Source organism: Sciurus carolinensis, chromosome 8 (assembly GCF_902686445.1).
Source record: "Sciurus carolinensis chromosome 8, mSciCar1.2, whole genome shotgun sequence".
Lineage (NCBI taxonomy): Eukaryota > Metazoa > Chordata > Mammalia > Rodentia > Sciuridae > Sciurus > Sciurus carolinensis.
In genome coordinates this window covers 486,615-500,041 of record NC_062220.1, presented here as the reverse complement: position 1 = coordinate 500,041, position 13,427 = coordinate 486,615, and the positions used below count along the sequence as shown (strand labels likewise).

Sequence of the window (13,427 nt, the reverse complement as noted above, 5' to 3'; positions counted from 1 at the left end):
TTCAGAGACCCATGAGTCACCACTTATCAAGGGGGCAGAGGGGAGCTTCCGGGAGCCTCACCCCGCTCACATCCCACCCAGACGGCGGAAGCAAGGCCTGGCGGAGTGCTCAGAGACAGCAGGAAGAGACACCCTTCCTTCTCAAGCTGCCCACTCTGTTTCCACGTGGCAGGAGAGCGGCTGCTCCTGCTTCTTGAGTTTTCTGGCCTCTGTCAACCAAGGTTAGAAAAATAAGTCCAGCTGGGTCTACATTTATGAAGGTCAACTTAGACTAACATGGAAGCAGCTGCCAGGTGCTCTCCTGTGAGGCAGGGTGCCACCAGCTCAGCTGTGTGCTTCTCTGGGAAACGGAACATCTCGTCAGGAAAGGAAAGGCAGCCCTTAGTTAGCTGAGCCCCTGCCTGTGCCCTCCAGGGGCATCTGGGGAAACGCTTTCTGCACACTCCGGAAAACCCTCCACACACAGCGATCCTCAGACAAGTGCTATCTGCACACAGGCCACACAGGGGGCACAGGATGCACAGGGGGCACAGGATGCACAGGGGGCACAGGCCACAGAGGGGGCACAGGGGGCACAGGATGCACAGGATGCACAGGCCACACAGGCCACACAGGGGGCACAGGATGCACAGGATGCACAGGGGGCACAGGCCACAGAGGGGGCACAGGATGCACAGAATACACAGGCCACACAGGCCACAGAGGGGGCACAGGATGCACAGGGGGCACAGGCCGCACAGGCCACAGAGGGGGCACAGGATGCACAGGGGGCACAGGCCGCACAGGCCACAGAGGGGGCACAGGATGCACAGGGGGCACAGGCCGCACAGGCCACAGAGGGGGCACAGGATGCACAGGGGGCACAGGCCGCACAGGCCACAGAGGGGGCACAGGATGCACAGGGGGCACAGGCCACACAGGACACACAGGACACACAGGACACACAGGACACACAGGACACACAGGCCACACAGGACACACAGGACACACAGGCCACACAGGACACACAGTCTTACACATGTGCCACCAGAAGTCAGGGAGTCATTTGCAGTGTGGGCCACACTTAGTTATGAATGCCTTTCCTCAGGAATGGGGACTTCCAAGCAGATGCACTCCAGGCAGTGGAGTGGACCTCTTACCGAGACCCTGCACCACCGCCGTCCAGACGGCCCGCCCTCCTCCTTGCCCCACATTCCTTGGAAACTGCAGAGAAAAGTGGACAGACGACTCTATTCACCAGTTAGGTAATAAGACTACATAAAAAACAGAACAGAATAAACCCAGAGTGCAGAAGCCATCGCCACTGAAACAATCGAAGCTCACAGCGGGGCTGAGGAAGACACAGGCCTCAGCTGGCACCTGACCACCGGCCCTCCACCACCACCCCATGGCCACAGCCCCATCTTCCTGGAGCAGGGGACCCAGAAAACCTACGCGGCACACACAAGTCCCTGGCAGGTGGCTGGCATGGGTCCCAGGGTCTCACACAGGAAGATGGAGAGCAGCCTGGTGCTGCGGGACCACCCACCTCCACGCAGGCACCACAGAACGATGTCCTGACAGCAGGCTGGACAGAGAGGGGCCAGACAAAATGCACAGCAAGCTCAGCCTGCTAGGAGCTGCCCACAGCTCTTCTCACCGCCCCCCAGGCTGACACACTGCACTGCCGTCTCTGGACACAGGAAACTGCCACCCACAGCCCCTCTCGGGGCATCTGGCTTCATGCTGAGCCAGAGTCTGGCACCCCTTCTCCTAAAGCCAAGGGTTCTCCACACAGCCCAGTCCTGCCCAGCAGCACCAGCCCCAAGGCTGATGGAGCCCTGAACCGAGAATCACTCACTGACCGAGCTGGGCTGTGGGCCTGGGGAAGGGCAGCTGCTGATGACCACGCCAGCACACGGCGGACAGCCCGGGACCCCAGCAAGCAGAGCGACGCGTGCCTTTGTGGGAGGAAGGATCCTTTGATTTAAAAATAAACAACCACGCCATCTAGTTCACAAAGCAGCCCGCTCCGCTCCTGCCCGCTCTGCTCTGCAGCTCCGCGTGGGCTCACTGGTGAATGGAAAGCATGTGTGGGCCAACAGGGAGGCCAGAACAAAGGGGCCACAGGAACAGCCCTGTCCTCCCAGCAGGTGCCTCCAGGAGGCTGAGACCTGACTCCCCAGGGAAATCTGCAGGGGCGTCCTCCACTCCATCCTGGCAATGAAATCCATGTTTCTATGGCAAAGGGGGCAGGATCTTTATGTGCCTGCTCCTTCAACTTGGAGGCCACCTGATCAGGATCACAGACCAGCTCCATGAATGCAGGATGGCCCCTACCTTCAGGGAGAACTGGACAAAAGGAGGCCCTGAAACCCCAGAGAAAGGCAGGGTTGGGGGGTGCCGGGGGAGCAGAGGAAACCCAAAACTGCAATGCCTGAAGTAGGAAGTCACTGAGCTGCCCTGGATGGCCCTGCCTGGCATAGCGGTGCTGCCTTGGCAAGCTCAACCAGGTCATGAAAAGGGGCGTCCGCGCCACAACCCCACTGTTCAGCCCTCATCCGTTCAGTCTCACAGATCATCAGTCGCCAAAGAGGCACTGCAGAACAGGAGGTCGAGGAAGCTGAAGTCGTCCGGGGAAGAGGGTCCTGTGAGGACAGAAAGTGGGGTGGTATGGGGCACAGCACCCCAGGGTGCTGCTGACAGCCTTTCTGAAGCCAGCACCCTACAGGGTGGCTCAAAGCACTGGGGATAGGCTCAGATTGGCCTCTGCTGGCCCTGGTCTCTCAGGAGCTCCTCCACCATGGAAAAAAGAGCCCCTTGCTCAGACCAGGGCTTCCACACAGGAGCGATGGGTCCTCCAGTCTTGGTAGCATCTGTCTTGGTTCTAATCTGTTGTGTCTCTGTCTGACACAACAGAGTAAAGGCGGGCTCCCCAACCACCTGTACTGTGAGCCTCAACCTGAGGCTGAATGCTAATAGCTAAACAGACCACAGTGACATGGCTGGTCACTTAGGTTGCCACGTTCATTTCAACTGTGTCTCATTATTTGGAACAATGAGGTTGGTATGACCACTACCAAACAAGCAGAGAAAGCAACAGTGGCCGCTGACTTCTGCAGGTGAACCTGCCTCACCCATGTCCTGAGAGGCATCCCAAGAATCGGGACAGTTCCTGAGTAGGGTGCTGAGGGTCAGCCCTCCGGAGAGAGGCAGGAGAGTATTGCCAGAACTGTTTCCAATTCTAAGGAATATGATGGCTGTATCTGAGCCCTGGAGAGCTTGGAACAATCCTGGGGAAGTCTGGGTCCTTTGTATTGTCCATAAAAAGACTACAGCATCCCATCATCAGTGACACCACGTTACAAGCTGGATGTAAGGGAATATATCGTCCCAGCACCCAATAACCCAGGGGGCTCCAGCCCCATTCAGCTTCCAAGATCAAAGCAGGTTGGGCAGGCCCAGGGAGGCACGGCCACCCAGGGCACCCGTCCCAAATGACAAGATTCGACTTTGCTTGTCCACAACAACACTGCTGGCCTGGCAGAGGTCCAGGACAGCTTGGCCACCTTCTCTCTTCATTGCTTGCATCTTTGGGTTTCCTCTGCTGCCCTCTGCCACTCCCCTCTTTTTGGTTGTGGTCAGATGCTATGGTCTGATAATCACAAAGGAAAAGAGGCCTGTGCAGGACCAGCCTGGCTCATCCTGTGAGGGCCTGTCTTCCCTGGGACTCTAGTAGGGTGGGCCCAGGTCAGCTGGTCCTGGATCTTCCTGGCCTACCAGGGACAGCCACGTGCATGTGGAGACCGGCAGCTGGCCAGCTGGGCAAACAGCTCTCCCATGAAGACAGAAGCCAATTCAAGCCAATCAAGGAAGAAAAAAGCCCCAGCAAGAGAGACTGGGGCAGTCAGCCTTCTGGGCTGATTTTAAGTGAGGGCAACCTGGGCACCTACACCCTGGCCCTGGGACAGAGACTGCATGTGAGGGACTGGGCAGTGCCAGCCCCCAGGACTCTGCAGTGGTGAACAGGGACCTCCTGTCCCATCCCCTCTAACTGTGAAGGCCAACTGGTCATGGCGTGAGACCAGAAAAGCCAGAGCGACATGGGAGCTGCCGGCTGGTGGCCAGCCCACGGTCCGGGAGACCCCTGCAACCACAGGCCCTGCAGTTTTTTTCCCTCTGGGGTTTGGCTGGATGAAGCAGCCAGTCCTCCGACACGGACAGCGCTGCGACTGTTCTAATCCACTGGTGTAGTAATCCCGGCCTCAAAGCCGCTGCAAACACTGGCTTTACCGCAAATCTCCTTAACGAGATTAGCGGGCAGGTGCGGCGCCGGGAAGGACGTGGATGCCGCCCTCGCTCCGTGGCCTTCCCTTCCTTCCGCGGGTCAGGGAAGGAAAGGTCCCCGGATCTCGGCCGCGCTGACGGAGGCTTCGCACGCTGAAGGCAGGGCAGCGGCGGCCAGCCAGAGACCAGGACGCCGCGGCAGGCCGGCCGCGCAGGCCGCGAGTCCACGCGGCGCGGGCGGCGGGGACGCGGACGCGGGAGCGCCCACGCCCGGGGCCTCGCGCGGGGTGGACCGCGTGGCTGGCCGCGGGGAGGTCCTGGCGCCCGGGCCGGCGAGCAGCAGCCGCCGAGCAGGACACAGGGGCAGGGGCGCGAGACCCGCGTCCGCCTGCCGACCGGCGCCCCGCGCCTCTGCAGCCCGCGCCCCCGCCCGCCGAGCCGCCCCTCCCCGGCGCCCCCGCCCGCGACCCTCCCCCACTCACCGAGGCGCCCCGGGAGCTGCCGGCCGCGGGGGGCGGGCGCGGGGGCGGCGGGCAGGGCGCGCGGCAGCGGCAGCAGCAGCAGCAGCAGCAGCGGGAGCGGCGGCCCCATCCCCGCAGCCGGTCCGGCGCTCAGTCCATCGCAGCGCGGAAGCGAGACCGAGCGGGGCCGAGCGGGGCCGAGCGGGGCGGCGCCAGCTCCCACCGCCGCGCCTCTCCGCGCTCCTGCGGCGGCGCCGGGCCGCGCTTCAGCACCGGACAGCGCCGCCGGCCCCGCCCCGGCCCCGCCCCGCGGGCCAGGACACGCCCACCGCCCCGGCGCCCGGAGCTCCGCACGCTCTAGCAGGCCCTCGCCCCTCCCCGCCCGCAGCGCGGGGACCCCGCAGCCTCCGCCGGGCCCTCCTCCCGCCTACCGCACCGGCCCTTGCCCCCAACCCCGCTGGCCCTGCCCGGCCGGCCCGCCCCCGCCTCGACTGGCCCGCGCTCGCTCCCGCGCCCCTTTGCGCCTCTTGGCTCGGCCGCCTAACAAGCACCTGCCCTGGCCGCTCTCCCACGCGGCGCGCCCGCCCCTCGCCGGCCGAGGTGTTGGGGTCGCTGGACCCAGCTCGCAGGTGCGCGGCCCCAGCCGGTGCGGTTCAGCTGAGGAAGTGGGGTCCTCTTCGGTTTGGTTTTGAGTTGACTGTGGCTGCACCCAGGGCCTGGACCCGATGAGAGCCTCACCTGAAGGCAGGCAGTGCTGAACTGGAGCCCACCCTGAGGAAGACCTCGTGGAAGTTCTGGGGTGCGGGTGGGGCTCCAGGACGGGGCCCTCGGCCCGCAAAGGGGACCCTCTGGAGTCCCCCAGGATGTTCACCATGAGTGCCCTGAGGACCCCGGCAGGTGCGGAACTTTAGCCTGGGTCCTCCCATCCTGCACAGCCTGCCCACCCCTGGGACCTGTGCACCTCCTTCTCGGGAGAAGACCCGACACAAAGGTGGGGCCCAGGCGTGGGGCTGGGGCACCGCAAGAGGGTGGGGGAGTGGCATTTATGGGTACAGTGAGCGTTAGGGGGAGGGACCATCTGTGTGCCACGTGGCCGGGTGCACCTCCTCACACCCTCCCCCAGGGTCATTCCCTCCCCTTCCAGGTCCCTGTGTCCCTGACAGGCACCCTCAGCTTCTGCTTGCTGTATCCTGCCACAGTCTCCTCCCTTGTAGGCTCTGGCGGGGCCCAGGGGACCGCAGGGAGTTACTTCTCAGCCCCGCCCAGTACAGCCGAGATCTGGAGGCCGGCCAGTCTGCCCTGAAGTCACCTCCTTCACCTCCTTGATGGCCCACGCCCTCCTTCTCAAACCACCCTCATCTCCTTGCTCCCAGTCTTTGGTTCCCCGTCCTCTGTATCCCTCAGACCCTGTGCCCAGTGTGCGGGGGGTGCCTTTACACCCAGGCCTCAGGGATGCCTCCCCAGAGCAAGCCCCTGCCCTAGAACACAGTGCTGCACCCTGCCTCGCAGCCATGTTGGTGACCGCGAGGGAGCACAGGCCTGGCTGATCAGGAGGCTCAGTCCAGGTGACCTGAGCCCCAGGTTCCCTCTCACGCTGTCTTCAGCAGCTGGGCTGTTGCAGCACAGCACTGTCATCCCAGAGCGACTGAGACCCTTGAGAAGACTATCGACGAGATGGTTCTGCTGCAGACTCCGTCCGAGAAAGGCCGGAAGACAGCCTGCCTCAGCTGGGTTGCAGTACACAGCTCCAGTGGGCACAGGCCTCACCCAGAGCACGGGCTCAGGGTGCACGAGGCCTGCGGGGAGGGCCTCCGGGAGGCCCCATCAGGCACCTTGGGCGGGCAGGCACATCCCCAAGGTCCTGAGAGTCATCTTGTGAAGTTGGTGGCAGGAACAACAGAAGTCAGCAGGTGCGAGCAGAAGATGAGGCTCTCCAGGCCCAGGATGATGCAGAAGCCTGTGGGCAGGACAGGTGACTCTCCAGTGCATTTGCTTTGTGGCTGAAGAACCCACCATCAGTTGCCTCTGGGGCCGAGGACAGAGCCAAGCCCTCCAAGCCTCTGGGCAGACATGTGGGCTCCACTGCAGGTCTCCTCTGTTGGCATTCACAGAGGACACGAGGGATGCTCCGGCCTCTGCGTCCCTCCTGGAGGACTGTTCACGGGGCCACAGTGCCTCTGGTGCCTGAGCCTTGTAGCAGTGCCAGGGCAGGGATCCTTTGCCCTCTCCTTTGACTGACTGCTTAGTAGTTTCCTGGACACAGGCCTGTCTCATGCCAGGGGTCCTGAATTTTTCAGCACTCCAACTATTCAAGGCAGAGGTGGAGGAAAAACACCCCCAAAAGAGGAAAGTGAAAAGCCAGAGACACAGGAGGGATCCCAAAGATTACCAGTGACAAATGCACAGGGGGAGACGGGCAGGCACGAGGAGGAGGTGCACCAGCCCTGCCGCCTGCCTCTTACAGCACCCACATGTGCGGAGGTGGGCGCCGCGCACAGGTGCAGGGAGAGCGAGGCTGCTGTGCGCGGGCGGATTGATGTGCCCCTGCCTCGGTGTCTGCAGCACCCCAGCACGCCCTTGTTCCTGGAGCCTGTGGGTGAGGAGCTCTCCTGCGTGGACTCGTGCTTTGGGCTTTCCTGCTTACAAGATGATCTGACCCCTCTTGGAACACGCGCGGATATCCAGGTGTCCCCAGCACACCGCTCTCCAACACACCCCGTCACAGCCCCAGCTGAGAAGTCCTGTGCCGGGACTCCTGGTCATGGGGCTTGTGTCCCTGTCCTGTGGAACTCTTTGCCAGGCTGGTGGTCACTCCTCAGTGCTCCGGGCTCCATCAGAGTCCACCAGAACAGACAGGACATTTACCGAGGACCAGAAAGTACTCAGAGTGGGGCTCTGGGCCTCTGACTCTCCATTTAACGACCACTGCAGAGGACTGAGGACATGGGTCCACAGCCCTGCTTGCAGGGGGCTCAGTCCACACCACCTGGATCCCAGCCATGCATCCAGGGGCCATGACTCATCAGACAGCACCAGTTGCTCCTCTGCAGGGCTTCCTTCTCCAGGGCCGTGTCTGCAGCTGGAAATGCTCATTGCAACAGCATGACAGCAGGGCAGCTCTGGACACGGAGTGTCTGCATGCTGTTTATGAGCAAAGATGGCTGACCGTGTGCTAACGAATGTTCTATTATTCATTTCAGATGGGTATTCTGGCCCTCACTGAATAACAGAATGATTCTGGTCCAGTGTGATGAAATTTGGGCTAAGATTTAAACAGTCAAAACTGCCAGAGTGGTCTTTTTTTAAGTTTTTTATTTGTTTTAATTAGAGTGGTAACTTTTGATTGGCTACCTTCATCATTTAAACAGCCCATATCCAAGCTGAGCAGACTGGGTGAGTCACCTGGTGGGGCACGGTGTCAACCTCTAGAGGAGCAGGAGCAAACCATTCTGCCCCTGCCCGAAAAGCACTGCTGAGCTCGGGAGTTGCCAGGAAATGCCCCACTGTCCCTGAGGTCCTGTCGCATTGTGCACTTTGCCTCACCTCCCACTGTGTAGATAACCCTGCTCAGGGTGGCACTGCCTCCTGAGTAGAGCCCCAACGGGGAGGAGGAGGAGGCTGCACCCCAATATTGCTCCTAGACCCCAAAGCTCTGACAAATTGGGCTGGGCATGTTACACTCAGAGCTCTGAGTCATCAGCCTTTTGCCAGTCAGCACACAGTAAGAAGCAGAGCCGGGAAGTCTGGATTTCTATCTTGAGTGGTAGTGGTGGTAGTAAAGATCATGATGGAAATGGTGGTGGGTAGAGATAGTGGTGGAAGTGGCTATAGAGGTAGTGACTGTGCAGGTGGAAGTGTCAGTGGCCAGTGAGGAGGAGGTAGAAGTATTGGTGGTAGAGGTGGGATGTTGGTGGTGTTGGTGTTGGTGTTGGTGTTGATGGTGGAGGTGTTGGTGGTGGAGGGGGAATATTGGTGGTGTTGATGTTGGTGGTGCAGGTGGGATGTTGGTGGTGTTGGTGTTGATGGTGGAGGTGTTGGTGCAGGTGGGATGTTGGTGGTGTTGATGTTGGTGGTGCAGATGGGATGTTGGTGGTGTTGGTGTTGATGGTGGAGGTGTTGGTGGTGCAGGTGGGATGTTGGTGGTGTTGATGTTGGTGGTGCAGGTGGGATGTTGGTGGTGTTGGTGTTGGTGGTGGAGGTGTTGGTGGTGGAGGGGGAATATTGGTGGTGTTGATGTTGGTGGTGCAGGTGGGATGTTGGTGGTGTTGGTGTTGGTGGTGGAGGTGTTGGTGGTGGAGGGGGAATATTGGTGGTGTTGATGTTGGTGGTGCAGGTGGGATGTTGGTGGTGTTGGTGTTGGTGGTGGAGGTGTTGGTGCAGGTGGGATGTTGGTGGTGTTGATGTTGGTGGTGCAGGTGGGATGTTGGTGGTGTTGGTGTTGATGGTGGAGGTGTTGGTGGTGCAGGTGGGATGTTGGTGGTGTTGATGTTGATGGTGGAGGTGGGATGGTGGTGGTGTTGATGTTGGTGGTGCAGGTGGGATGTTGGTGGTGTTGGTGTTGGTGGTGGAGGTGTTGGTGGTGGAGGGGGAATATTGGTGGTGTTGATGTTGGTGGTGCAGGTGGGATGTTGGTGGTGTTGGTGTTGGTGGTGGAGGTGTTGGTGCAGGTGGGATGTTGGTGGTGTTGATGTTGGTGGTGCAGGTGGGATGTTGGTGGTGTTGGTGTTGATGGTGGAGGTGTTGGTGGTGCAGGTGGGATGTTGGTGGTGTTGATGTTGGTGGTGCAGGTGGGATGTTGGTGGTGTTGGTGTTGATGGTGGAGGTGTTGGTGGTGCAGGTGGGATGTTGGTGGTGTTGATGTTGGTGGTGCAGGTGGGATGTTGGTGGTGTTGGTGTTGGTGGTGCAGGTGGGATGTTGGTGGTGTTGGTGTTGATGGTGGAGGTGTTGGTGGTGCAGGTGGGATGTTGGTGGTGTTGGTGTTGATGGTGGAGGTGTTGGTGGTGCGGGTGGGATGTTGGTGGTGTTGATGTTGGTGGTGCAGGTGGGATGTTGGTGGTGTTGGTGTTGATGGTGGAGGTGTTGGTGGTGCGGGTGGGATGTTGGTGGTGTTGGTGTTGGTGGTGCAGGTGGGATGTTGGTGGTGTTGGTGTTGATGGTGGAGGTGTTGGTGGTGCGGGTGGGATGTTGGTGGTGTTGATGTTGGTGGTGCGGGTGGGATGTTGGTGGTGTTGATGTTGGTGGTGCAGGTGGGATGTTGGTGGTGTTGGTGTTGATGGTGGAGGTGTTGGTGGTGCAGGTGGGATGTTGGTGGTGTTGGTGTTGGTGGTGGAGGTGTTGGCGGTGCAGGTGGGATGTTGGTGGTGTTGATGTTGGTGGTGGAGGTGTTGGTGGTGGAGGGGGAATATTGGTGGTGTTGATGTTGGTGGTGCAGGTGGGATGTTGGTGGTGTTGGTGTTGATGGTGCAGATGGGATGTTGGTGGTGTTGGTGTTGGTGGTGGAGGTGTTGGTGGTGGAGGGGGAATATTGGTGGTGTTGATGTTGGTGGTGCAGGTGGGATGTTGGTGGTATTGATGTTGGTGGTGCAGATGGGATGTTGGTGGTGTTGGTGTTGGTGGTGGAGGTGTTGGTGGTGCAGGTGGGATGTTGGTGGTGTTGATGTTGGTGGTGGAGGTGTTGGTGGTGGAGGGGGAATATTGGTGGTGTTGATGTTGGTGGTGCAGGTGGGATGTTGGTGGTATTGATGTTGGTGGTGCAGATGGGATGTTGGTGGTGTTGGTGTTGGTGGTGGAGGTGTTGGTGGTGCAGGTGGGATGTTGGTGGTGTTGATGTTGGTGGTGCAGGTGGGATGTTGGTGGTGTTGGTGTTGATGGTGGAGGTGTTGGTGGTGCAGGTGGGATGTTGGTGGTATTGATGTTGGTGGTGCAGATGGGATGTTGGTGGTGTTGGTGTTGGTGGTGGAGGTGTTGGTGGTGCAGGTGGGATGTTGGTGGTGTTGATGTTGGTGGTGCAGGTGGGATGTTGGTGGTGTTGGTGTTGATGGTGGAGGTGTTGGCGGTGCAGGTGGGATGTTGGTGGTGTTGATGTTGGTGGTGGAGGTGTTGGTGGTGGAGGGGGAATATTGGTGGTGTTGATGTTGGTGGTGCAGGTGGGATGTTGGTGGTGTTGGTGTTGATGGTGGAGGTGTTGGTGGTGCAGGTGGGATGTTGGTGGTATTGATGTTGGTGGTGCAGATGGGATGTTGGTGGTGTTGGTGTTGGTGGTGGAGGTGTTGGTGGTGCAGGTGGGATGTTGGTGGTGTTGATGTTGGTGGTGCAGGTGGGATGTTGGTGGTGTTGGTGTTGATGGTGGAGGTGTTGGTGGTGCAGGTGGGATGTTGGTGGTGTTGGTGTTGGTGGTGGAGGTGTTGGCGGTGCAGGTGGGATGTTGGTGGTGTTGGTGTTGGTGGTGGAGGTGGGATGGTGGTGGTGTTGATGTTGGTGGTGCAGGTGGGATGTTGGTGGTGTTGGTGTTGATGGTGGAGGTGTTGGTGGTGCAGGTGGGATGTTGGTGGTATTGATGTTGGTGGTGCAGATGGGATGTTGGTGGTGTTGGTGTTGGTGGTGGAGGTGTTGGTGGTGCGGGTGGGATATTGGTGGTGTTGATGTTGGTGGTGCGGGTGGGATGTTGGTGGTGTTGGTGTTGGTGGTGCAGGTGGGATGTTGGTGGTGTTGGTGTTGATGGTGGAGGTGTTGGTGGTGCGGGTGGGATGTTGGTGGTGTTGATGTTGGTGGTGCGGGTGGGATGTTGGTGGTGTTGATGTTGGTGGTGCAGGTGGGATGTTGGTGGTGTTGGTGTTGATGGTGGAGGTGTTGGTGGTGCAGGTGGGATGTTGGTGGTGTTGGTGTTGGTGGTGGAGGTGTTGGTGGTGCAGGTGGGATGTTGGTGGTGTTGATGTTGGTGGTGCAGGTGGGATGTTGGTGGTGTTGGTGTTGATGGTGGAGGTGTTGGTGGTGCAGGTGGGATGTTGGTGGTGTTGGTGTTGGTGGTGGAGGTGTTGGCGGTGCAGGTGGGATGGTGTTGGTGGTGGAGGGGGAATATTGGTGGTGTTGATGTTGGTGGTGCAGGTGGGATGTTGGTGGTGTTGGTGTTGATGGTGCAGATGGGATGTTGGTGGTGTTGGTGTTGGTGGTGGAGGTGTTGGTGGTGGAGGGGGAATATTGGTGGTGTTGATGTTGGTGGTGCAGGTGGGATGTTGGTGGTATTGATGTTGGTGGTGCAGATGGGATGTTGGTGGTGTTGGTGTTGGTGGTGGAGGTGTTGGTGGTGCAGGTGGGATGTTGGTGGTGTTGATGTTGGTGGTGGAGGTGTTGGTGGTGGAGGGGGAATATTGGTGGTGTTGATGTTGGTGGTGCAGGTGGGATGTTGGTGGTATTGATGTTGGTGGTGCAGATGGGATGTTGGTGGTGTTGGTGTTGGTGGTGGAGGTGTTGGTGGTGCAGGTGGGATGTTGGTGGTGTTGATGTTGGTGGTGCAGGTGGGATGTTGGTGGTGTTGGTGTTGATGGTGGAGGTGTTGGTGGTGCAGGTGGGATGTTGGTGGTATTGATGTTGGTGGTGCAGATGGGATGTTGGTGGTGTTGGTGTTGGTGGTGGAGGTGTTGGTGGTGCAGGTGGGATGTTGGTGGTGTTGATGTTGGTGGTGCAGGTGGGATGTTGGTGGTGTTGGTGTTGATGGTGGAGGTGTTGGCGGTGCAGGTGGGATGTTGGTGGTGTTGATGTTGGTGGTGGAGGTGTTGGTGGTGGAGGGGGAATATTGGTGGTGTTGATGTTGGTGGTGCAGGTGGGATGTTGGTGGTGTTGGTGTTGATGGTGGAGGTGTTGGTGGTGCAGGTGGGATGTTGGTGGTATTGATGTTGGTGGTGCAGATGGGATGTTGGTGGTGTTGGTGTTGGTGGTGGAGGTGTTGGTGGTGCAGGTGGGATGTTGGTGGTGTTGATGTTGGTGGTGCAGGTGGGATGTTGGTGGTGTTGGTGTTGATGGTGGAGGTGTTGGTGGTGCAGGTGGGATGTTGGTGGTGTTGGTGTTGGTGGTGGAGGTGTTGGCGGTGCAGGTGGGATGTTGGTGGTGTTGGTGTTGGTGGTGGAGGTGGGATGGTGGTGGTGTTGATGTTGGTGGTGCAGGTGGGATGTTGGTGGTGTTGGTGTTGATGGTGGAGGTGTTGGTGGTGCAGGTGGGATGTTGGTGGTATTGATGTTGGTGGTGCAGATGGGATGTTGGTGGTGTTGGTGTTGGTGGTGGAGGTGTTGGTGGTGCGGGTGGGATATTGGTGGTGTTGATGTTGGTGGTGCGGGTGGGATGTTGGTGGTGTTGGTGTTGGTGGTGCAGGTGGGATGTTGGTGGTGTTGGTGTTGATGGTGGAGGTGTTGGTGGTGCGGGTGGGATGTTGGTGGTGTTGATGTTGGTGGTGCGGGTGGGATGTTGGTGGTGTTGATGTTGGTGGTGCAGGTGGGATGTTGGTGGTGTTGGTGTTGATGGTGGAGGTGTTGGTGGTGCAGGTGGGATGTTGGTGGTGTTGGTGTTGGTGGTGGAGGTGTTGGTGGTGCAGGTGGGATGTTGGTGGTGTTGATGTTGGTGGTGCAGGTGGGATGTTGGTGGTGTTGGTGTTGATGGTGGAGGTGTTGGTGGTGCGGGTGGGATGTTGGTGGTGTTGATGTTGGTGG

At 59.3% G+C, this 13,427-nt stretch overlaps 1 protein-coding gene across 2 annotated transcripts in view; it reads right to left on the bottom strand.

The window, feature by feature from the left end:
- Positions 1-4,979, bottom strand: part of Ptprn2 (protein tyrosine phosphatase receptor type N2) — a 743,280-nt gene extending 738,301 nt beyond the window's left edge. For both annotated transcript variants that reach the window (XM_047562250.1, XM_047562251.1), the window contains exon 1: positions 4,749-4,979. In XM_047562250.1, the coding sequence (XP_047418206.1) occupies positions 4,749-4,857 (109 nt within the window). In that variant the 5' untranslated portion in view covers positions 4,858-4,979. The remainder of the gene's footprint in view (positions 1-4,748) is intronic.
- Between the last annotated feature and the right edge of the window lie 8,448 nt (positions 4,980-13,427).